We start from the raw sequence: 25,325 nt of genomic DNA on the forward strand, positions 1-25,325 counted from the left end.
AAACATTTAGGCAATAAATCATGCAGACATCTTCTGTAACCTCTAGGTGGCCATTCGTAACGTGACGTGGCTTCTTGCATCCCACGTGTCAAGCAGGAAAAACTGATCTACGACAACTTCCGGTTTACAAAACATCAAGAAAATGTTTTTCTCCTTTGGAACGAACGTGGATCACCGTGAAGCATTTATATCATGAGAACATTACAACCCCCCATCCGAAAAAAAGTAAACGAAAAAAAAAAAAAAAAAAAATCAAAACAGCAGAAAAGAATTGTCCATCGAAAATTACTGAATTAACACTTTTATACCTTGATTAAAAATCAAATGTTACTAAATAACACACAGGGAAAAGGTAATAAACTGTCACCATACCTCAGTTTTATAATTGCTGGCCATCTTTTTAATATACTTTTTAAAAAATGTACACAGTGAACTACACAATCGCAATTCTTCACTACAACTCGCTTTTTTAAAATCAATCAATCTATCTATCTATCTATCTATCTATCTATCGTGGCTCAAGAGTTGGGAGTTCGCCTTGTAATCGGAAGGTTGCCGGTTCGAGCCCCGGCTTGGACAGTCTTGGTTGTTGTGTCCTTGGGCAAGACACTTCACCCGTTGCCTACTGGTGGTGGTCAGAGGGCCCGGTGGCGCCAGTGTCCGGCAGCCTCGCCTTTGTCAGTGCGCCCCAGGGTGGCTGTGGCTACATTGTAGCTTGCCATCACCAGTGTGTGAATGTGTGTGTGAATGGGTGGATGACAGGTTGTGTAAAGCGCTTTGGGGTCCTTAGGGACTAGAAAAGCGCTATACAAATACAGGCCATTTACCATTTATCTATCTATCTATCTATCTATCTATCTGGAGTACGACGGGACTTTGAGCCGCATTTAACTTAACACTTTCATTTTTAAGGCTTTTATTTTGACAGCTCACACCAGACGCGCGTGCGGTGTTCGTTAGCTTCACGCAGCGCTCCTTCTCCTCCTCCTCCTCCGTGACATCCCTGTTTCTCTCAAATCTAAGAATGCGCGACTTACACCTTCGGTAGACACAGAAGAGTTAGGGGCCTGCTTTATGTTACAAGAAGAGTAAACTATGAGGATAAAGAGGTAAAGAACAGCTTCCGGTTTAAGGTTAGTAGTGTTAATTTTTGTCAATTTGCTTGACAACGCGGAAATTCGGCCAGATGTCTATGGTGACAGACGTTGCTAGCTCTGCTTAGCTTAGTCTGCTAACGCATACTTTGTACAGATCACTTAAATAATAATTTTCCTCTGTACCGACGGCACTGATCATAATTCAATGCGTTTATGTTATATCCGGTCAAATGGAACCTCTTTAATATATAGAGCATCTGGAAGTGGAGGGCACAGTTGCAGCATGTTGGCCTTTATGCCAGATTTTAGACGTGGTCAGTGTAAATACTGATGTAAACAGCCTTTTTATCTTTACCTGTATTTATCTGTGCGAACATACGATGTGTAAAGAGGGGGAGTCATCAATTTTATTTTATTTTTTGCATTTCTTTTAAAATAATAAGCTCAAACAGGCGCATTTGGCATCGTTTTGCCTGTGATTTCAAATGAATGGTGCACTCATGTATTTATTAAGATTACAAGATTATTTTCTCCTCCTTTAGACCAACACCAGATGTTAAGTGTCAAGATCATTTTACATACACCCCATTTTTATGGAGTCCCTTAAGATAGAGTTGTTTTTAACCTTGTGCAAATCAAGTTATTTGGCTTTTGAGAGCATTTTATTGTGGACACAAGTTACACAACGGTTTTTATCTTGTGCAAACAAGTTATTTATCTCTTCGAGCAAGTGATTATCTTAATCAAACAAGTAATAAGATAAAAAAAATATCACCTTACAGGACTTAGTGGGCTCCATATATTTACTGTAGTACAACGTTTATATTTGCTGTTTTTCTGTATATAGGATGTATAAATAATGTAAGTAGCTTTGCTTTAATGGTGATTATTTTGAGAAACTTGGAATTGTTACCTTTCGTGTGACGTTTCATGCCCTCATTTTGGTAAACGGGGTTATCTTTTAACTTAATTTCAAACGACGGGTGGTTGAACTGGAGGTGGTAGAGTTAAGATTTTTATTGGGAGTGATGGAATGGATTAGAAATAAGTACATCAGAGGGGCAACTCAGGTTGAGTGTTTGGAGATAAAGTTAGGGGTTAGACCGAGATGATTTGGGCATTTGCAGAGGAGGAATAGTGAGCATACTGGACAAAGGATGTTGAAGATGTAGCTGCCATGCAGGAGGAAAAGAGAAATACTTCAAAGGAATTTTCATGGGTGTAGTCAAGGAAATTTGGTGTGATAGAGGAGGATAGTAAGGATAAGGGGAGATGGAGGCAGGTGATTGGCTGTAGATGTTAAGGTTAAAACTAGACTTACAGCCCAAAATATTAACCAGTATCACCAGGAGGTGCCCAGGAAATAACTGTACCACCTCAACAGAATAAAGCAGAATAACTTCAGCTGTTTGTAATGCACATACTTGTAACTAAAGTATTTTGCATAAATCACTGAAACTATTTAAAAAAAAAAATCAATAATCTTCTCATCTATTTAGGTTTCATTGTTTTTCTTTCAACATCTAAATTAAAGTAAAACTAAAACTCAGCTCTCCATTGTCTTTAGTCCCAGTTAAGTTAAAAGATGGTGGAGTGAAGATGTTTGCTGTTGACTGACGTCCACTCCGAGAAACAAAATGAAGAGGAGGCTGCTGCGTGGTTTCCTGTCGGAAATTTCCATCCGGCTGGCGCTGTTGGTGGTGTTCCTGTAAGTTATCCCTGGGACAGGCACAACATCTGAATGCAAGCATTTTGTTTTATTGTGGGCAAACACCACCTTAACACCATTTGTGCTTTGCTCAGTGTGACGGAGCAGCTTCCTCCTTTCTACCGTGAGATTCAGGCAGAGGAGATGTGGCTGTATAAATTCCACCGCGTGGAGAGGGACCATGTACCCACCTCTCTTATGTTTGTGAGTATAGCTGTTTGATAAACTGGAATAAATAAAATCCCTCTGGTCATTTTTGTACTTTATTGGAACACGTTAACTTTCTGCTGTTTTGTAGGATCATTGTAAAGTTTCTTTTTAGGACCTTAACTCCCATAAGTTCATATTTCTGTGAGAAAAAATATTCATAATATATCATAACTCTCTGGATTTTTATTAGCTTTAAAATTAAACCGCATGATGGTTAATTTACATATTAAATGAACATCTTGTCTTTTTAGTTTGGGTATGTTTTGATGCACATCAAGAACGTAGCTATATGATCATGAAAATCTTTTGTTTACAGTTGTTGTTTGTTCTGATGACGTAGAGTTAATATTTACTGAGTGTGACTGAGCTCTCACAGGGGAAATCACTTTAAACAAGTCCAACACGTGGACAAAATCGTAAAGTCCCCCTGTGACTCCAGAGGGGAGTTTTGAGACGTTTGATAAACTGGCTCAAAACTTTTAGAGGCGTGGAGTGTGGAGAAGAAATAAGTTTACCCAGTTTAACCAGTCTTGATTTCCTTAAAAACGGCTGGTCTATTATCCTGAAAGTTTTAGGAGTCCTAAAACATCAGCATAGGACGAAAGCTGTACTGCACAATGGGGTATTTGATATGTCCAATAATATGATTTTGAAAATGGTCTAAAAGGTCTTAGCAGCAAAAAATAAATAAAACTATGGAGAAATCTAGTTTAATTACCCAAAAACAGCCCCATGTTTTTAAATTCTACTAGTAAGCATATTTATGAGTTATAAGTAAATCACCCACCATACAGCAGGGGTTGTTAAAGGGGTAAACTTTCCATAGAGGCTGTAAATGTGCTTTTCACTGCTGTAACGTTAGACATTTTAATATTGAATCTGTGGAGAGTTTTGTGTGTGTGTGTCCAGTCTCAGATGGAGAGGATTTACAATTATTATTGTTATGATCTCCTCTTTTGTTGATCTGTTACAGAGTGTGGCGGTTTGCACCCCGCTGATTGTAATCCTGGCTTTCACCTTCCTGAATAAGTCGGAGCGTGGTGATCTGAAGGAAGCCTCACTGGGTAGGAAACTCGTGCAAAAGAGCTTTTTGGTTTGTCGCATTTAAATGTGTGGGCTGGCTTTTTGAGTTGATTTATCTTTTTCATGATTCAGTTCTGTTTCCCCCTGTCATCCAGCTGTGACTCTGACTCTAGTGCTGAACGGAGTTTTCACCAATGTCATCAAACTTGTAGTTGGCAGGTAAGCATGTTAGATTACATAGCACATTCAACTTTAACCAGAAGCTCCACATTTGTCCTCCATGTTCATTCTGTGTCACATCCTCAGGCCACGACCAGACTTCTTCTACCGCTGTTTCCCAGACGGTCAGATGAATCTGGAGCTGCGATGCAGTGGTGACCCAGATGTCATCATGGAAGGCAGAAAGAGCTTTCCCAGCGGGCATTCTTCCTGTAAGAGGCTGTTATGGTCAATTATGGCTGCAGAGCTGGTACATTTTCATCAGCAGGCAACAAGAAAAGTAAATGGAGGCACAGAGTGAGGCCGGGGGGCGTATATCTCAATGCACATGTATCCAAGTGTGTAATAGCCTTTAGGCTCTTATTTCATTGTTAGACTCATGCCTGAGTTATAGTACTGCCTTAAATCTATGAACATAAAAAAAAATCAGAAATGCAACTGCACATCTCAGTGAGGTAGACTTCCGCAGCTGAAGTCTCTCTGCCCTTTCAAGAAAGGGAACTGTATGAGATTTTTCAGCCTCTTAATAGTAGAGTAGTGCAGACCACATCATTAACTGGTGGGGATTCAGTGCAGTGCTATAATTTCAGCTCTGATTTCCCATTTTGTGGCATAAAACTTCCTCTGGCTCTATTTCATCCCTTCCGTTTCTTTCTCTTTCGTTGCAGTTGCCTTTGCAGGTTTGGGCTTCACAGCGCTCTACATTGCAGGAAAGCTGCGCTGCTTCACAGCAGCGGGCCAAGGCCGAGCGTGGCGGCTGTGTGCCTTCCTCACTCCTTTACTCATTGCAGCTGTGATCGCCCTCTCCAGAACCTGCGACTACAAACACCACTGGCAAGGTCTGTTAAATTTGCTTGGTCTGAACACTGCAAAATACTGTAAGTAGTTGGCTTTTTTAGCTGACAAATTTTGGGTACTATTTTAAAGACAAATCTCTATCAAACGCTTTTATTTATGAAGGTTATCCAGACTTAGCTGTCTGTATGCGAAAACGTAATTAGCCCCTTGTTAAGTTATGAATTAACTTGGTGAACAGTGGTGAACCTTCCCAGGAGTGGCCAGCCTACCAAAATTACTCCAAGATTGCATCAATGACTCATTGAAGAAGGTCACAAAAGAACCCAGACAAACATCTATGGATGTCTCTGGCAAGGTGAAAACCAACGCTGACCAAAAAGGACACAAAGTCTCATCTCACATTTGCCAAAAACACTTCTTGATGATCTCCAAGATTTATGTGAAAATATTCTGTGACAGTCGTGATTTTGACATTTTTGAGTCCCATTAAATCTTGAATAAAACTAACAGAGCATTTAGTAAAAAGAACGTCATAACAACAGTTAAACATGGTGGTGGTAGTGTGATGGTCTGGGGCTGCGTCAGGACCTTCACAACTTGTTGCAACTGATGGAAGCATGAATTCTGCTCTCTATCAGAAAATGTGAAAAAGGAAAGGTTTTGGAATGACCTACTCAGAATCTGGATTAAAACTGATTCACATCTGTCGCATGACCTTAAACAGGCTCCTCATCATTGAAAACCCTTCAATATGACTTAATTACAATTCTCCATAGAAGAGTGGGGCACATCACCTCCACAGCAATGTGAAAGACTCATTGTCAGTTATCATACATGTTTGATTGCAGTTCTTGCTGTGAAGGGTGGCAGCTTAGGTTTACGGGCAATGACTTTTTCACACAGGGCCAGGTAGGTTTGGGTAACTTATCACATTTGCATGATGAACCCAGGTGCTTGTGTTAGTTATGTCCATATATAGTGTATAATAGTGCATAATGTAAATAAGGGACTAATTTAGCAAAAGTTCTTATCCGTGTTGTTATGTGTCTCCTTTATGCAGATGTGCTGGTGGGGTCTCTGCTGGGTCTCGCCTTCGCCTGGCTGTGCTACAGGCAGCACTACCCTCCCCTTCGGGACCCAGACTGCCACAGACCTCTGCGTCACAGAGAGACTGTTCCTGCCGCACAGGAGCGCAAGCTGGCCAACTCCACCTACATCCTGCCCATGTAGAAAAGCTGTAACTGCATTTTCCTCTTTGCTGGTGTCATTTAAACTGAGTTGCACAGTAATCCATGTAATACTGTTTTTTCACTCTTTAGGGCTGGGCAGCATATCGGTATTTAAGTTGATCATTAATCATTGTCTATGTATTCTCTGGGTTTTCTTTTTGTAGAGGGAGACATGATACACAGTTTCTTTTCTGGAATGAATTTGCATCAATTACCGATTCAAATTTTCTCCTACATTGTTTCTGAAACCCTTGAGAGCTACACTAGCACATTAGCAGGTGTCTAGCAGGTTTCTAGTCCCGTAATTACCCAGCAAACAGGTCAAAAGAGGTCGCAGTACGACCACAAAAACTAAACCGTAGACAGACGTATGTCAGTGTTGTCTCAACGCAGAATAGAGGCAAGGTCAGACAGCCTCTTGTAAAGTGAGGAATAACAAATCGGGTTACTGCAAAAACACTTTATATTTTTACAGTTTTCTGCATCTAAACTGTATTTCATTTGTGGCACAGTGAAGTTTATGCATTGAACTTTTACAATTATCTCCTCCCTGTCCTCGATGTCAGTGTCATAGACTCAGGAACGCTCAGGAAAAGAAAGAGGTCACACGACATGATTATTTTTTCTCCTGATTCCTCCTCTCGAGACACTTTTTTGTTTTATTCTCATCAATAAGGAGATAGTGGGGAAAAAAATCTTGAACACAAGCTTTCTCTTACCAGAAAGTCTAACAATGATGTCCGGTAACCTCATGTATTTTTCCAACTGTGACTTGATGTCTGAAAATTCCGCTGTGACAGTTATTCAGTATTGAAATGTTTGCTGGGTACAGATGGGGTATCTCATTATCATGATGCTGTTCTCCAGCCCAGCTCTGCACACTCTGTGTATTGTGCCTATAGATCACATACTTTACTCACAACAGCTGAGCAGGTTATCTACACAGCCACTGTACAAACAGTCCACCACTCATCAGTCTCTGGCTCAGCTGCTGTGAAAGAGTTTCTCATGTGAGAATCACTTTGTGATTGTTTTGTAAACTTGCAACTTTGTAAAGACGCAGGATTGAGGCTTAAAGGGAAGCTAACCGCACTCTGAGGTTCATTTCTGTGCATAGACGCCTCCTCTGGTGAGAAGAATCGAAACTCAATGCCTGAGGATTTTTCACCATCTGTTTCAGTCTTTGTGGTTTTGGAGCTGGCTCAGGCTTAAACAAACACTGGGAGCAAACATCAGCTTGTTAGGGGTCAAAGTCCTTGACTGTCCTTTCTGTTCACAGATCAAAATAGCACAAACACACCTAGTAAAACCTCAGAGAAACATGTTATGACATGATGACACAGACAGTAAGATGTGATTAAATGATCCAGTGTAATGGAACTTTTGAGCTTAGATGCTACTGACCACCAGACCATGTCTCTCTTGGGGTTACTGGGTAAAACTGCATCTGTCATGATGCCTGTTATAGCATATCACAACACTAAGATACTTTGTGGTAAACATTTTGTTGTTTTTGATAAGGAATTGGGTAAAGACACAGGATTGTCTTTGTTATACCTGCAAATTAAGAATGTGAAATTAACTTTATGCTGCCATAAAGTGCAGTGGCAGCAACAGCCTTTCAGTTTAAACAGCCTGGCTTGATGTTGGCTGGTCCCACGATTAAATCATAGCTAACAACGAGTTAAATATTACTTTGACTTTCCCATCTTTTCTGTGGTGTTTTGATGCTTTGATGATGTAAAACTTTGAAAAAAAGTCAATACTTTATAGGTAAAACCTTCTTAAATTGCTGAGCACTGTTGTTAAAACAAAAGTGCAATTAATAGGGACTATTTTCAGCTGCGGATGAATACACATATAACATTCCAGTAGTTTTTGGACAGCAGTGAAGCTCTGTGGCACAGAGGAAAACAGTATTTGTTTTGGTTTTGAGCATATATTGGGTTTAGTGATTAAAAGTATATAACACCTCCAAGTGATTCTGTTAAATGAACTTTCAGGAGTGCAAACAACTAAGCACTCCTCTTGCATTTAAAGCCAAGTTCACGTAAACATATTGATCACGCTTGTTTATTTTTACTTTATCGAATGCTTTAAAACTTTCTGTCTTCCTATAATATATGTTCAATGTTTCCATTTATTGATTTTTTAAAAAAAAACAAAACTTCTCTGTAAAAAGTCCTCCACGATATTAACATCCTGATGTAGCAGTGCTGCTTTACGCTTCTCAGTTTTTCCAGTGCCTGCTTTGCTTTAAATGATAAAATCATCTCTGGTGTAACAGGACAGCTCAGCCAATCACGTTATTCCAAGTCACCGTAACTGTAAAGCGAGTTAAACGAGTCTTCTCAGGCTTACTGTAGATGGGGTACTGTAGGTACTGTTTTAACCTCTCCAGGCGATGGTGCTACCCTCCCAGTGCTCCTGCTGGCCAGGTTTTTCTCTCCAGCATGTAAACTCATCGATCGTAATCTGAGACATTTAACGCTACAATTTGTGGTTTGGGCGTATTTTGAGTTTTTATTTATTTAATGTATATTTTTTTCTGTTTGTGTGTTGAACCGGCCAAAGTTTTGCATGGTTAACCCAAGCATAAAAGCAGCTGGATCTCAGTGGTTACAGACCAAACTTGGCATAAAGAAAGCGGATAATTTTTGTGCCTTTGTTTACTATGTTCCTCTCAGTTCATGAATGAAGTGTATGCTGCATGTTATGGTGTATGCTCTCTGTCATGTAACCTTTTTTTTTTTCCTTCCTGAATCTACGTTTTGTTTGTTTGATTGTTTCCAGTGTATTCACTTGTAAACAAACAAATATGGCATGCTGCATTTTTTTTAACCTCAGAAAGAAACGTGTCATTTCTTTTTACTCAGTGGATTAATTGTTGGTGGAGTCAAAAGTGAAGACGTGTGTGGATAATGTCAAAAAAAAATTTAAAAATGAGACAAGAGGAGAGAAATCGTATCTGAATTTCTTTGACAGATGTTTTGGGGGTACTTGTTTACTTTTTGGGGAATGCAGGAGTTTACTTGAATTTTTAATATTTGTAACTTTAGAAGTGGTTAGGATGAAAATGGGAGCAAAGTTGTGGGTAAACTTTGAAGGTGTGACTCACCCTGAAGTCGGACATACAAATTTTCCCTCCGGCCTGTAGTGCTGTCTATAATCTTAAATAAAATGGAGCTAAATGTCCATAGTAAAAGAGAAAAATCTGAATTTTAAAATGTATTTTGAGGAACTCTAAGCAACAGGATTCAAGCACCCTAAAGGCAAAAACATTTCTACAGCTGATTTTTCCCAATCTGACCAACTCGTACTAGAATTGTCTTGATGAATAAACAAGGAAAAATCTGTAAGTTCAATTTTTGGGGTGAACTGTCCCTTTAAGGCAAAAAAAAAAGGTCATTAGGCTGCTGCTTTTTCATAAAATCATGCATGTTTCACACATATTTTTTTGCCTCCATCCATTCTATTAATTTATGTAATTTCAGGGCATTCAGAGTGATGTTGGGGGATTCTGCTGAGACTTTCCTGTTTGCTTTGTTCATGCCATGATCGTACAGCTCATTCTGCTTATGTGCTGTTTGTGTTGTGATGCTTTTAATGAATCTCCCCATGACACTGAATGATCTCTTGTCCTTTCCATGTTTTCTTTGGAGTCAGCAGTCCTGGTTTTGAGTTTGTATGTGATGATGGATGATTAATAAATGAGGTTAAAACGCATGTGCATATCAAATTATGGCGCACCAGTATTTGTAGATGATGTATTGGGAGGTAATCTCCCGGACATTGTATGTATTTACATATTGTGTGTGGTAATAATTCAGATTTTTAAACCTCTAATCAAAACTGTAACCTGTGCCACCTCTCTTTTTGTAGTTTTTCACCTATTATAATCAAACTGAAGCATGTAGTTCTGCTGGAAATTATTTTAATGTATTTCAAGTAATGACTTCGCAGGGTAATGGACAGTTGGTGGGTGGATAGTTTAGCAGACGTTAGGGTGTGTAAATCAGATTCAGGTGGTGACACAAATAAACAATTGAACGCACCTTTTTTTAAATAATAGAATTCAGTTCAACTTGTTTTGTGAGTTTGCGGGAGAAGTTTTCTTTCAAGGCCTTTTGCCAGACAAGCTCATGAGATACATTTATATACTATTCAAGTGGAAAGGGGTTGGGCAAAATCCTTTCCAATATGTTTTAATCTAAATCAAGTACTTTTTAAAATTTCAGTCTATAACAGCTTTTATCATTAAAGTCTAAAAATGTGTGATTAATGCCACTTTTATAGCTATGCCAATGAAAACATCTTTAATAGTACATACTTGTAAAGTGTGTGTCACTACTGCGCTCCAGGTTTACATGAATACATTTATACTTGGTTAAGTGAACCTCTCATATAAATTCACACAATTTCTGTTATTGTAACCACACGGTGGAAAACTACAATTTTGTGAATGTGTGAAGTGTGTGCATAAGTCATTGTTTTAGCATTTTTACAGTTAGACTTAAAACAGTATGGTACAGAAATCATAGTTAACTCTGTGAGGTTTTTGTGTTTTTTATTAAATTGTTTTCCTATGTCTTTGCAGTCAGGGAATAAACAAAATAATCATTCTGACACACAGAAAACTGATTAGATCTTTCTCCAAAATATAGAGGTAGAGAGAGGTTACCATCTATAATTGTTTATATTATTATAAATTCACCATTCAGGTAATATAAATGTAAACACTAATGTTAAAATAATATTGTGTTCTTAATAAAGTCTAAAGGAGTTTACACATATTATAAAAACATCGTTATGACATTTAAATAAATTAATAAATATTTCAAAATCGATATAAATAAAGCTATAACTTTATTTCAGCTCTCTTTAGTTCCAGTACTGCTTTGTTTCCTCAACCTGGTAGGCGGGACTTCCAGCGTTGACGTTGCTGATTTTCTTCTATCTGATTGGTCGGGAGTGACGTGTAGATTTGGCGCCACATTTCCAACAGGGAACAGAGCGGCATCGCTGTGTGTGTATTGTCAAAGCTCCGAGCCTGACAGCAAGCCAAAATAACCCGCAGTTTATGCCACCTCAGGGTGATTCGATTAGGCTCGTCTTATTTTAATAGTTTTAATCGACTGACTTCTCTGAAAATGTTCATCGCGGACATAAGAAAGGATTTTTATGAAGTTGTCGCCAACCAGGTAAGGCTAACTCTAACATTAGCCAACATTGCCTAGCAGCTAGGAAACTTAACATCTGAAATCGCAAACTGAAATCGCTTACATTATAAACCTTCTCGTGCTACTTACAGAGAGTCGTGCTCCTGGTGGCACCAGACATTGACGCTCTCTGCGCCTGTAAAATACTGCAGGTAAGACAATAAAATGTTAGCAAGCGGCAGCTCCTGTAGCCTTTGCGTGCACAGTTTTTGACTGTTTTTCCACTGTTGTTTTGCCTCTCTTGTTCTAGTGGCTTTTGTGCATGATGACGAACATTTGCGCTCTTAAACTAAGGTCATTGTAGAGGGTAAACAGAGAGCATGCTGATTAAATACTTCCAGTTATTATGGACTTTCGGACACCCAACCGTACTGTCATAATGGGGAGGTTACCATCTGTTCATGCATTAACTGGGAATATTTAAAAGTACTGACAGTAGGTTTCAGTAAGTGCTGTTGCGGTTTATGGAGCTTTTTTGACTTTTACTGTGTTCAGAGTAATTATAAGCTGATGTAAACACTGACTGTTTGTGTCTTCACTAGGCCTTGTTTCACTGTGACCAGATCCAGTATACACTTGTGCCAGTTACAGGCTGGCAGGACCTTGGCACTGCCTTCCTTGAACACAAAGAGCAGGTATACTTAAATAAGACCAGAAGGCTGTGCTGTAAAGCGAGATTGACGTTAACACGTTATTTCAAGCCAGTATGAAGGTGCTTTTAGCTTTTTGAGATCACCATGGAAACCTTTGCTTTTTTATGCGTTTCTGCTTGAGAACCTGAAGTGGAAAGCTTTGTAGTACACTACTCTGAGCCTGCACATGAATATATGACAGTAAACACTGAACCTTATATATTGTGTTGACTGATTTTTGTGCTGCAGTTTCGATACTTTGTTCTCATCAACTGCGGAGCAAATGTTGACCTCCTTGAGATGCTGCAGCCAGATGATGACTCCATCTTCTTCATCTGTGACACTCACCGGCCTGTAGATGTGGTCAATGTCTACAATGATACCCAGGTGATGTGCAATGGTTTGCTAATTCGGGCTATATCCCCACTAATAAGTTCACATAGGTTCACAGGCTAGGGTCTACCCCACAGAGCCTCAGAGTAGCACAGGGATTCACTCAAGGCATGAAGTCTGAGAAGAGAAGGATCAGATGGAGTCAGGCCTGTAAGACTCAGCTCAGTGGCAGAAGTTTGATGAGGATGCGGACCCTACAGCTAAAGGGGATGTAAAAATGAGGTTTCGAACCACGATGACCATGATAGGGAGCATGATAGTGGAGACGTTTGGAGTGTAAGAAAAAAGAAGGGCCAAGTTGATGCATTATTTTAAAGCAGAAGGGGGGGGGAAACAGTTCTGTATATGTGAATTTAAAAAAACATCTTCTCACATCATCAGTCTCATCAGTTTGTCTCAAGAGCCAAATAACAACACACACATTTCCTCCAATTCTATTTGGCACTGTGTATAATCTGTCCACCGGTATGTGTGTGTTTAACAATATTAACCACTAGTTTGCCTGTAGAGCCAGGCTCTTCAGGTGTTTGTCACCATTGCTTAGTCCACAGGGGAATAGGCAAGATAAAAAATTGTAAAACCTTTACAAGCATCAAAGTCCAAAACTTTTGAAATACTTGTTGTTAAAATAAGTCCAAAATACATGAATCGACCATCTTTGCTCCACATTCTCTCCAGCATGCCGGTGAAGTGCCTAGCTAGTTAGGTATAAGATTTTTTTAAATTTCTGTGACTGATAATGTCCAGCGGGCAAAGTTAGCGTAGGGGCCTTTAAATATGTAGATAAAGTCTCCTTTTTGCCCATCAGAACTACAGATGGAAGTACTCTTGTGCTATTGTGCTGTACTGTATTTGCAATCTGGTACAAAACATCAAATAGTTCATTATCTTTATGCATTTCACTGTAAACAATGATCCATTTGCACCTGAAGTTCAAGATTAACAATACTCTGTGAAGGTTCTCAGTCATCCAGGTCATCGTAGTCAAAGGAGCTTGCAAAGAAAAGCGTCTGGACTTCAAGTTGCTTGAAGACGTTTCACCTCTCATCCGAGAAGCTTCTTCAGTTCTAAGGTCAAATGGTGGAGAGTCCCAGATATAAACCTAGTGGGAGTGACCCCCCACAGAGGGACAAAAGGACCCCCTGATGATCCTCTAATCGCCTGAGCCAAGGTGGGAAACTGGGTGTGGGTCCCAATCAGCCAGAGTTTCGGGTGTGTTCACTGTGAAACCTGGCCCCATCTTATCATGCGAATTCCTGAGGTCAGATGGCCCAGGATGTGAGTGGGCGTTAAGGCGTCTGGGAAGGGATCTCAAAACTGGATTATAGATGGCAGAGAGTTGGTGTCGTAAACCCCCGCCTCTGTTCAAAGATGGTCGCTCACAGTGGACATAGATGGCTTCTTTTACTCCTCTTTCAAACCATCTGTCCTCTCTGTCCAAAATGTGAACATTGGCATCCTCGAAAGAGTGTCCTTTATCCTTAAGATGCAGATGGACAGCTGAGTCTTGTCCTGTGGAGGACAATACTCCCTTAACAATACTCCCACTTGTTTGTGGAAGTGAGCGTTACATTAACTCTCTGTCTTCTGCTCAACAGATTAAGCTGCTCATCAAACAGGATGACGACCTCAGCGTGCCGTCGTATGACGATATCTTTCGAGATGAAGATGAGGAAGGAGAAGACTCTGGAAATGAGAGCGATGAAGGCTCAGAGCCGTCTGGGAAACGCAGAAGATTTGATGAGGTACGTATTAAACTGAGTCGGTGCTGCCCGCAGGGATGAACTGGTAGCGTGAACTGTAAAGGCTATTACATTGGGGCTGTGGTCCTGTGTTTGCAGGGGGCTGTCGAAAGGAGAATTGAAAGGCAGCGAGCCAAGAGGGAGTGGGAGGCTCGAAGGTGAAGTGTTTTTACTTAGTTGTTTGGTTCTTTCTGTGCACAGCACAACAGTTGAATGCATGCTTACCTTTCATTAATTTCACAGGAGGGAAATCCTGTTTGACTATGAGCAGTATGAATATCACGGCACCTCGGTGAGTTTTGACAACCTCACATAAGTAATATAAGAACATTAATGTTACCTGAATTTCTGAATGAACTCCTGAATTTTAATTTGTTTTCCTGTCAGGCTGCGATGATGTTTTTTGAGCTTGCGTGGGTTTTGACTAAAGATACCAAGGATATGCTGTGGTGAGCTTTCTGAGGAGATCTTTCATGGCAAACAATCTTGAAATACAGTTTATACGGTCTGTTAGATGTGCACTGCTTCTTCTTTGCAGGTGGGCCATCATCGGGCTGACAGACCAGTGGGTTCATGATAAAATCACAAAGTAAGGATGCCCTCAGTTTTACAAAACTATTATCAAAACAATTATAAACCAATTTCCCAAAAGCTCAGGACACTGAAAAATGTAAATAAAAGCTGAAAGCAGTTGCTGTCAAACCATTTAAAACCTTAAATCAGTCAAAATCTGAGAGTATTTATTTATTTATTTATTTTTAATGAAAGCATGCAAAGTTTTCATCTTGTACTATGGAAATTTTGAGACTTACTGGCTTGCAAATTACATAAGGTTGATACTTCTTGGGGCTTTTCTTTTCCAGCTCACTCATAACTCATTTTTTTCTGGGTAAAACTGACTTTTAAGCTCCTTTACACCATCCACTCCAGTTATAAAAATCTGAAGCCAAAATGTCGTTTTTGTCCAGAACCAATTTTAAGCTGTTTAGGTGTTGTGGGATATAACATAATCCCAAAGACAAAACTGCACCAATTTGTCTGTCAAGCTGACAAAACTTCAAAAAGGCTAAACAAGGATCGTGTCACCATGTGAGACAGGTGGCTTTTATATCAGGGGTGTAGAAAAAGCTGAGCCGTACTGTTGAAATTGCACAAATTTTCTTACACTGAGATATTGCAATGATTGAATGTGGAGTTACATTTCTTTACACTGACACAAAGGGGAATTTTAGCTGGTGAGGTCCATTTAAAATCAAAGTAAGCTGTTTGTGGCCTGTGATGTAAAATGAGTTTGACATCCCTGGAGAAGATCTCTTTTTTATCCATATTTTGTCTCTGTACGAGATTCCTTCTGTGCTTTTTTGTGGACATAAAAAAATTTTATATTTTTTTTTAAATTATTTATTTATTTATTTTATTTATTTATTTTTTTTTTTAAAGCATTTCAGGTCTGAAAATTTCACATAGTTCTGCGCCTGTGATGTTATGAGGGCTCGAAATAAGGTGCCAAATTTTGACCCAATGCTGTGCACTTTGAGTGTCGTGACTCAGTTTGAGTTTAATATATTAAAGTTTAAAAAAAAAAAAACATCAGCAGATTCTCATGAAAATTGCTTTCCTTGTCTTACTTGATATATAAAAAAAGAAATCAGTTGCTTAACAAATTGGCCCTCCTGGAGATATTATTGGACTGGAAGCAGACAAGTTCAGCACATGGACTCGTTAGCGATGGAGCCATGCTCGTGCAGAATGTGCTTGAGCACTGACTTACTGAAATGGGGACGATGATGCCTCAGCTGAAGGATGTGTTGTTCGGGAATAATGGATATCACAGATATGTCACTTGGCTATATCATGAGCAGTGTTGCACCCCTCATGCTGAACTGTGCTGGTGACCTGCATCCAAAAAGAGGTTTAAATTGTGACGGTTCAGACCACAGGTTTCCACTTCACCTTTAACCCTTACTGTTCAAATATAATATTTCAAAGATTTACCAGTCATTGCACTTTGGGTTCTGTCTGAAATATAAATACAAGGAACCTTTGTGTAAACTGATCTCTCTTTTTTTTCTTTTATATTTCTGCTGAGTTATTATTATTTTTGTCTGCCTCGCTTCTTTTTTTTCTTTTTTAGTATGAAGTATGTAACCGACATCGCCACTATGCAGCGACACGTTTCCCGACATAACCACCGAAACGAGGATGAGGAGAACTCGCTCTCGATCGACTGTATGAGGATCTCCTTTGAATACGAGTATCCTTAACTCCTCTGCCTTGTTGCCTTTTACAGATCTTTATGTTCCACCTGATTTCTGCCACACAATTGCTAAAAATTACTGAAAGTCAGAGCCTTAACTGTCTCTTCAGTCTTCGTCTTACCCTTTACCAGCACTGGTCTCTGTATGAGAGCATTTATAATTCCTGCTACACTTCCTGCAGCTTCAAGCTCTGGACCTTAAATGGCCAAAAGAAACTCCAGGAGTTTTTAGCAGACATGGGGTAAAGTGCTTTCTAATCCATGCTTTGTGTGTTAACAAACTTCCTCTTTTTGTTGAGCCGGAATTTGTTTGAAATAAAATTTGTGTTACAGACTGCCGCTGAAACAAGTGCGTCAGAAATTTAACTCCATGGATATGTCGATCAAAGAAAACCTGAGGGACGTCATTGAGGAGTCCTCCAATAAATACGGGTATGTATTTGAATGGCAACCACTGACTGCTCATCCAGTCTGCTTTTCCCTGTTCTACTCCCATTTCTCCTCTTCATCAGTATGAAGGACATCCGCATCCAGACGTTTGGCGTTCACTTCGGCTTTAAGAACCGCTTCCTGGCCAGCGACATGGTGCACGCTACTGCTGCCTTGCTGGAGAGTGCTGAGAAAGACGACAGCGAGACTGACAACTTCATCAAGGCTCTCGATGCCCTTTCTAGGTGTGCAAAGGAAACTAAGTTCACTCTTCAAAGACTTAATTTGCTCACATTTCCTTTAAAAATGTCGTCTTTTTTTTTCTTTTGTTTTCTCTGTGCAGGAGCAACATCGATCGTCTGCATTCGGGTATTGCGCTAGCGAAGAAGAAGCTGATTGCCATCCAGCAAACGGTCGCCAGCTGCATCTGCACCAACCTCATCCTGTCGCAGGGACCCTTCCTCTACTGCTACCTCATGGAGGTGCGAGTGTTTGGATGCCTGAGATGTGCATGCTTTCAATTTTATTTAGCCATATATCCTATTCACATCCTCTCTTTGTAGGGAACACCTGACGTGAAGCTGTTCTCCAAGCCCATGGCGCTAACGCTGCTCTGCAAGTACCTCCTGAAGGCTTTTGTCCATTCGGTGAGTGTCTGAACGCTATCGGGACTGATTCACAATGTAGACGGAGGTTCACTGAAATCATAGTTATTCAAGTCTCTCTGCTCTTTCACTCACGGTGTCTTGGCCAATTAGACGAGAAATAAACGCTGCAAACTGCTCCCGCTCGTCATGGCTGCCCCCAAGGATGTGGAGAAGGGAACTGTCATTGTTGTGGGAATCCCACCAGAGTCTGAGACGTCCGACAAGAAGAAGTAAGTTTCTCAGTTTATGATTTCTCTCCTTCTCAACCTGCATCTCTGGTTAACCTGATTAGCTGCTTTTTGAAAGAGATCAGAGTCCACAAATCTCGGCAGGACCTAATCTCAACAACTCAGAGCCTGCTGGAGATGTACGGATATAAAAGTTTACCAATGTGAGCTGATTTTTGTCCATGCAATGCTCTAAAAGTCAAAACCAGAGTCTTCAAGTGGTCTCTGAGGTTAATGGTGAGCCTGTGTATGTGATATGTGAGAAGAGTTATAAGTTAGAAGCCTTGCAGCAGCGTTCTGAACAACCTGCAGACGTTCCAGGTTCTGTTAAGACGAGCAAATGCTGAATTATAATATTTCAGACACAATTAAATAAAGGCGTGAATATTTTCCAGTTCAGAGCATGACACAGTGGGACTCAAATAACAACTAGTGGCTCTAATTTATTTCCTTTTCACATTTTTCTACCAGTATACAACAATATTGCCTCATTTCCTCCTCTGCGTTTGTTTTTGCCCTTTTAGTTTCTTTGGTCGTGCATTTGAGAAAGCTGCAGAGAGCACGAGCTCCAGGACTCTTCACGACCACTTCGACACTTCAAGTAAGACACAGTAAAGTGTTGTTTGTTTGGTTTTTTTGCTGCTGTGCAGACAGTCAGTGAATTTGCTCTTGCATGTCTGCAATGTGGCCACTAGGTGGCAGCCTAGTCTTTGTTTAATGTGCAGTCTGTTTGTCTTGCCATTCTCACCCAAACTTTCAGTTGTGATGCTGTTACTCAGGATTTTTAGTTTAATCTGTCATGTCTCATGTGTGAAAGAATATTTTAGAACATTTTAAAAATCGCAAGCAAAAAAACTCCTCCCGGGATGTCAGAGCGCTGCTGGATGATTTGTCCTGTTGGCATGTTTTTCTTTCTTATCTGTGTTTTTCTTTCTGCAGTAATTGAACTGAAGACTGAAGACAGGAGCAAGTTTCTGGATGCGCTCATCACTCTCCTTTCATGAGAAACTGAAGCTCTCCCAGGGCGACAGATCAGCTGCTGGTCACATGTGTCAGGCGTGTAAAATGTCACCAGCACCAGAACTTTATCCTTGGTTTTGTTTTTTAAGGTTTTAAGTGGTTTTTATGTGTATATTGTACAGTGTTTTTGTAAATGTGTTGTTTTAAATTTGTCTTTTATTCCTGAATGTGAGAAGTTTTAAGTCATTCACATTTTAAACATGTTTAATAAATCATTTTATAGAATGGAGACGCGTTGATTTTTATGCCTTTTTTTTATTTTTATATGATCAGGCATTATTAACTTCTTTTTTTTTTTTAATACTCTTGCAGTATTTAATATTTTTTACCTTATCTAATGTATGACCAGAAAATCCCACATTCTTCACGTGTCATTTGTTGAACTTTTAGCATGTCTTGGCTTCACTGCGGCCTGAGAGAAGTCAGCTGTTTATCTCAAAGCCTGGCCGGCTTTGCTTTCTTTTTCCTGAGAAGATAAACAAAAAAATTACGTGAGGTAAGTTTTTGTGTAAATTTTGCAGAATGGCAGTTTTGAATACCAAAATAGTTTTTAGTCTCATATTTGCTGCAGTGGAGGATGTTAAGGTAAACAGTGGTATTGTCAGGAGGGCGTGCACATCACCTTGGTTTAACTCCGTATCTGCGAGTCATGCTTTAAATAACTCAAGGCATAATTTTAAATGAGAACCCATAAAGGTGTCCTTAGTTGCCATATTGTAGTTGTAGTATATACAGAGACTGACGGGTATATTGGTATTTAGAATCAGCTTTAACGTTCAAGTACACATACAAGGACTCGGGCTATTTATGCTCACTTCTCAGTGAAAGAAGCATTTACTTTCACTTGACTGTCAACAGACAGTAGTACATTGCATTATTTATTTTTAATATTAATAAGAGTTTGTTATATTACAACAGTTGGGTGAGTTTGTACACTGCATAAACAGAGGAAACAAGAGTTTTTTAAAAAAAAGCAAAATGTTTGTGTCAGAATAAAGCGCAGGCAAATATTTAACAGTAAGAAACTCTGGAAATAATGACAACTTTAATACGGCAATTATTGTTAAAAAAAAAAAAAGATGTACCAACTAATAACAAATTCTACTATTGCAGTATTTTGTGGTTATTTAACTCAAACTACACATTTAAAGACTTTCAAATCGTATGTGAAACTTTTTACGTATTACTGTATTACTGTTAATGCTTCCATAGGAGCAGCCAGGTGCCCCTAATCAAATGCACTTTAATACCTAACTGTGCACACCTTTATAAGCAGAGATGTATTAGTTTGATGGTCTGCAGCATTCAGGTAAAACATCAGGAATGAGAAGCCCAATAGTCTGAGATGGGTTATATGGCCAGGTGAGAAGCTTTAACAAGAGGAAAATTGTCAAGACAGTACAATTAAAAAAAGACTGAACAAGAATGGTTTGTTTGAAAAGATGTGCAGGAGAAAGCCTGCTTTCTGGAAAGAATGATGGCAGGAAGACTTAGGTTTGCAAAGACTTGTGCAACAATGTCCTTTGGACAGGTAAGAGCAAAGTGAAGATGTTTGGCTGTACTGCAAACATGCACAGGGCCATGTTGGGAGACAACCAAACATAATATTAGCACAATCAACTCGTACCAACTGTCGAGCACAGTGGTGGAGGGGTGATGATTTGGCCTTATTGTGCATCCACAGGACCTGGGCACCTGGCAGGCACTGAGTCAACCATGAACTTCTCTGTATACCTGCATACTCTGAAGTCAAATGTGAGGTCATCTGTGTAACAGCTAAAGCTTGGCACAAACTGAGTCATGAAACGGCACAATGAGCCCAAGCACAGCAGCAACTGTACAACAGAATGTCTGAAAATCAAAGAATGAAGGTTGCAATGGTTTGGCTAAAGTCCAGACCTCAAACTGCCACAGTAAGACCTGTGAGAGCTGTGCATAAACAAAGGGCCACAAACCGCAATGAACTGAAAAAACGCTGCAACTCACTTTTAAATGTCTAACATCTGATGCAGTCACGTATCATATGTTGCTTGAGTCGGCACAGTTGAACCTTTTCTGCAGTAGTTACTGTTTCAGGGACAATATTATATTTAATGAAAAACTCTAAAAGTAAATGTTAATGAATACATTTATGTTTTCATATTTGAAATTTCTGCTTTTTGTATTTAAAATATGTATTAGTTTAATCACTTTTAAATCTTTTCATATAAATGGTTTCTGAGGGAGATGGAGCAAATTAAAAAGAACCTGCATGCCCAGCAACCTTTTTATTACAAGGTGGATATAGTGGATTTTAGATTACTTGCTATGCAAAAGCCCAATAAATCCTTTGAATGTAGCAAACCTCACAGATTACTAGAATCAACAAGCACGTCCTGCAGTACTTGTGGTTACAGCCCAAGTCTGCTGGCTATCCAAACATTAGCAGAAAAGCTAAAGTTTGGATATGAATGATTATGAAAAGCTTCAGGTTGAAGTCCTGAAAACATCAGCAGTAGATAAGGTCAGTTTTTCACGATCTGCCACCACACAGTCAGCAGAAACCACCATTAGCTTGTTATTAAGTGTTAGTGAGTTTGTTGGGGTGCATGACTTGAGGCTTTACCTAAGGAACCCTTTTCCACTCCTAGGCTATTTAAACTTCACTCATATTTGAAGGAATTACCGCATTTTTAAAACCCTCTTGTGGAAGGTTATCCATCCAGCTGCAGGCAGGAGGCAGGGGGCTGCAAAACTGCTGGGATCAGTTTGGAAAAATCCAGGCGTTATAAGGAAGTCATAAGTCTTGTATCATGAAACAAAGACTTGGCAAAGTGTTTGCTGTTGGCAGTGGTCAGTGAAAGGGGTAGAGAAAGGAATCCAAACCGATAACAGTCTTTTCATCTTAATCCAGTCTTTTGTTTTGCTGACGCACAACTTGTGGTTCCACCAAAACTCTTCTTACTGTATTTCTATGATTTCCAGTTAAAGCATTGAGGTCCACTAAACTTCACATCTTCTCCTGAGCTCAGCCCGCTCATGTGGGGCAAAGGTGAGAGCACAGCCTTGGCCCACACTTGGGAATGTAGGCCAGGCCCCCTGGTGGGGACTTGCTGCCGCCCTTGAGACTCACTGGAAGGGAAAGGCCTGAGCTGCTCCCAGCAGGGTGATTTAGATCCCTATCACCCCTGGATCAGGATAAGATCATGAACTTCAGCGTGAAGGGAGTTTGGGTGGTTTTGCAGGAAAATCCGGAGTGAGTGGCAGCAGCGGGCCGGAAACATGCTGCAGTGGAGGATGTTAAGGCAAACAGTGGTATTGTCAGGAGGGCGTGCACATCACCTTGGTTTAACTCAGTATCTGCGAGTCATGCTGTTTTCCCTAGGCTGGCTGAGAATTACTTACATCCATAATGACACTGTTTACAGTCACAGCAGAGTGATGTTATCCAGAAGAAATAATGTTACAAACTGTAACTGAAATAAATCTGACCTTGACCTAACTGAGGAAGCAGAGTAGTTTATTTTAAGAGATGTAATTATCATAAATTCAGCAGCCTTTCTGCTTCCACCGCTGTCATTGAGTTTCTTTCTTTCTTTATTGCTGGGTAATTAACGTATTTAAAGAAGACCTGTACGTTTTAGTGGAACAAAAATTTCCAAAAATATTTCCATGTAAGAGTACCTATAATTTTTTTTTCTACCAAAAAATAATTATCTTTAGATGCAGTAGAAGATGAGAAGAAGACAGGAACCATTGTATGTTTATTTTTTTAAAATAAACTAATTATATTTGATGTATCTTTAAGTAGCCTGTAAATTTGTGGTATGTTTTATCATTTTTTTACAATAATATTAGGAAGCATAAACTCCCCCATCTCATTATAATTATATATTATTTTGATGTCCATATTACAGGCAGTCCTGATGCGTGTCTGCATTGAAATTCAACCACAAAAACTGAATTTACATTTTGAAAAGTAATGTTGTTTTTGAAGAAAATGGGCACATTATAAGTACATATAAGTATATCCCGTAATTATCAACTTCGAGGTGTTTTAGAGGAAAGAAGGTTTCTCTGTGTTACACTGTAATTATACCGCATTTATAGGGTTCCAGGCTGTATTACTGAGTAATTTAACCTTCCAGTTTTACACTGTAATTACTCAGGATTGTAAGTTTGAAGACCTTATTTCTGCGTAGCCCAACCTCCCCAACTTGAAAAATAATTACAAAGTATTATTAGGGGCATGAATTGTAACATAGAGTAGTCTAACCACCCTATTTTACATTGTATTTACACAGGATATATTAAAAACATGCAGACTTTATTATAAAGTAGCCTAACGTCCTACATTACATTGTAATTACAGACACATTTTTGCTGCTCGTGTTATATTTTCAAGTAGTATAACATCCTCATGTTGCATTATAATTCCACAGTACGTTTTGGGGACCAGGCTGTATTAACAAGTAGCCTCCATCAACACCTCTTTTCTTGCACTGTAATTACACTGCACTTTTAGGGGCATGGGGTGTATCACTGAGTTGCCTGACCTCATAGTTTTGCATTGTAATTAAACATGTTTGGTGCCACCTGATATTGAATTAAAATGACTTATATTTGAATTTAAATTGTCTAATTTTAATCATTTCAGTTGCTCTGATTTTCATTCGCACAAAAAATTCAGTTCTCTAAATATGTATGTATTTGTTTAATTACAATGTAAGCTGGGCAGGTTAGGTTACTCAATAATATAAGCCTTATAAGAAAGTAAAAAAATACCCCAAAGTTACTAAAATATTTACAGTATAATTTGTTTCTTCTATCTTTTTGAAACCTGCTGTTTTTACCCTCCTTGTTCTGCTGTGCAACTAAATCACTATTTGAAGCTGCTGTAAACTGCGCCCTAATTCAGAAAAACCAGATGGTAATTTCCAGGAAATTACACAATACATCATGGGCTTTATTATAAATTGCTAGCACCTTTCTCTGTTGTTTGTTATACATTTATACATTGTTATTTATATGTTGTTACAAGGATGGAGACGTGACAACATTGCAAATAACGAGATCTGCTCACTGGATGTTCCCGCGGCACATCCACCCTTTTGGCCTTCTCCCCCTCAGCCATCAATCACTTTGCTCTCCACCACCCCCCTCTTGCACCTCTGGTGAAGTGGGGCCACTGCCCTTTACGCTGCTCTGCATACGAGGAATGTGGCACGTTACAGACCAGACACACACACACACACACACTGAGGAAAACAACTCCCCAAAGGCAGGACCATACAGTCAATGTGTAAATGTGCAGAAGAGATTTTCAAGGCTTCACACAAACAGTACTGTTGCCTCAACAGGACTGAGCTGCTTAGTGGGGCTTTGTGGGATGTCGGTGGAGTAATGATGTGGGTGGTGGGAGAGGGGTGGGGGGGCTGATACAGTATTTTCTGACTTTTATGATACGCTGTTATGATCTACATTTAAAAACTCCATACAACTTTTATGTTTAAGCGTAGTGTTTCAGTTTTGCCATAACAAGGGCTCGCTAATCCTTTAATAAACTTTAATTCACATAATCTGTTACATACACATATCAGTAACACACATAAACATTGCTAACTGCACAATTTTTAGTGTGTTTGACATTTCTGCACTCATACTTCTTTCTTATCTGCTGACATGTACACAAATACCACTGGCTCTGGTTGTGTTGGCTTTCTCCATTCATTTATTGGTCTGCTTGATCATCATCATCAACTTTATTTATAAAGCACTTTAAAACAACCACAGCTGACACAAAGTGCTGTACATTGGAACTGTAAAATAAAATTACATGAGATATAAATAAAAAACAAATAAAAGAAGAGTGAAATCATTAATTAAATAACTACTGCATTAAAAAAGAAACTAAGTCTCACTGAGGTTAAAAGCCAAGGAATAAAAGTGGGTTTTAAGACGTGATTTAAAAGTGGACAGTGAAGGGGCCTCTCTAACATGCATGGGCAAATTATTCCATAATTTTGGAGCCACAATAGAGAAGGCCCTGTCCCCTCTGAGCTTCCTCCTGGATCTCGGTACCTCCAGGAGCAGCTGGTCAGCTGACCTGAGAGACCGACAGGGTATGTGGGGATGAAGAAGCTCAGAGAGGTAAGGCGGGGCAAGACTGTGTAGACATTTAAAAACAAACATAAGAATTTTAAAATTAACTCTAAAAGACACAGGCAGCCAGTGCAGAGAGGCCAGCACGGGGGTTATATGCTCTCTTTTTCGAGTTCCTGTTAGGAGTCGTGCAGCCGCATTTTGAACCAGCTGCAGACGTGAGAGCAATAACTGACTGACCCCCACATAAAGTGAGTTACAGTAGTCCAGGCAGGAAGAAATAAAAGCATGGATCACTGTTTCAAGGTGCTGCCTCGAAAGAAAAGATTTTAGTCTTGCCAGTCGCCTTAAATGATAAAAACTGGACTTCACCACTGCTCTGATTTGGTTGTCC

At 39.6% G+C, this 25,325-nt stretch overlaps 2 protein-coding genes across 3 annotated transcripts; both read left to right on the plus strand.

Moving 5' to 3' along the window:
• Window positions 1-954: 954 nt before the first annotated feature.
• On the plus strand, window positions 955-10,010 carry plpp5 (phospholipid phosphatase 5). 2 transcript variants are annotated; one of them, XM_085475921.1, is made up of 8 exons: window positions 955-1,133; window positions 2,665-2,805; window positions 2,901-3,009; window positions 3,989-4,079; window positions 4,194-4,257; window positions 4,345-4,469; window positions 4,926-5,096; window positions 6,116-10,010. In XM_085475921.1, exons 2-8 carry the CDS (start codon window positions 2,735-2,737, stop codon window positions 6,283-6,285), a joined length of 801 nt encoding a protein of 266 aa, XP_085332047.1. In that variant the 5' UTR covers window positions 955-1,133; window positions 2,665-2,734; the 3' UTR covers window positions 6,286-10,010. The 2 variants fall into 2 exon arrangements, with proteins under 2 accessions (XP_085332047.1, XP_085332048.1); XM_085475922.1 differs by having other exon boundaries at window positions 955-1,109.
• A 1,237-nt stretch (window positions 10,011-11,247) lies between these two features.
• Window positions 11,248-19,079, plus strand: cdc45 (CDC45 cell division cycle 45 homolog (S. cerevisiae)). The gene is made up of 18 exons (XM_085475924.1): window positions 11,248-11,485; window positions 11,596-11,655; window positions 12,046-12,138; window positions 12,385-12,522; window positions 14,127-14,273; window positions 14,370-14,428; window positions 14,514-14,562; window positions 14,658-14,719; window positions 14,809-14,859; window positions 16,405-16,524; window positions 16,638-16,769; window positions 16,861-16,959; window positions 17,040-17,201; window positions 17,300-17,438; window positions 17,520-17,603; window positions 17,715-17,833; window positions 18,355-18,431; window positions 18,770-19,079. Exons 1-18 carry the CDS (start codon window positions 11,435-11,437, stop codon window positions 18,832-18,834), a joined length of 1,707 nt encoding a protein of 568 aa, XP_085332050.1. The 5' UTR covers window positions 11,248-11,434; the 3' UTR covers window positions 18,835-19,079.
• The last annotated feature ends 6,246 nt before the right edge of the window (window positions 19,080-25,325 follow it).

This window comes from Copadichromis virginalis, linkage group LG12 (assembly GCF_057382275.1).
Source record: "Copadichromis virginalis isolate Kocher_CV1m ecotype Utaka linkage group LG12, C_Virginalis_male_GT1.1, whole genome shotgun sequence".
NCBI classification, from domain to species: Eukaryota; Metazoa; Chordata; class Actinopteri; order Cichliformes; family Cichlidae; genus Copadichromis; species Copadichromis virginalis.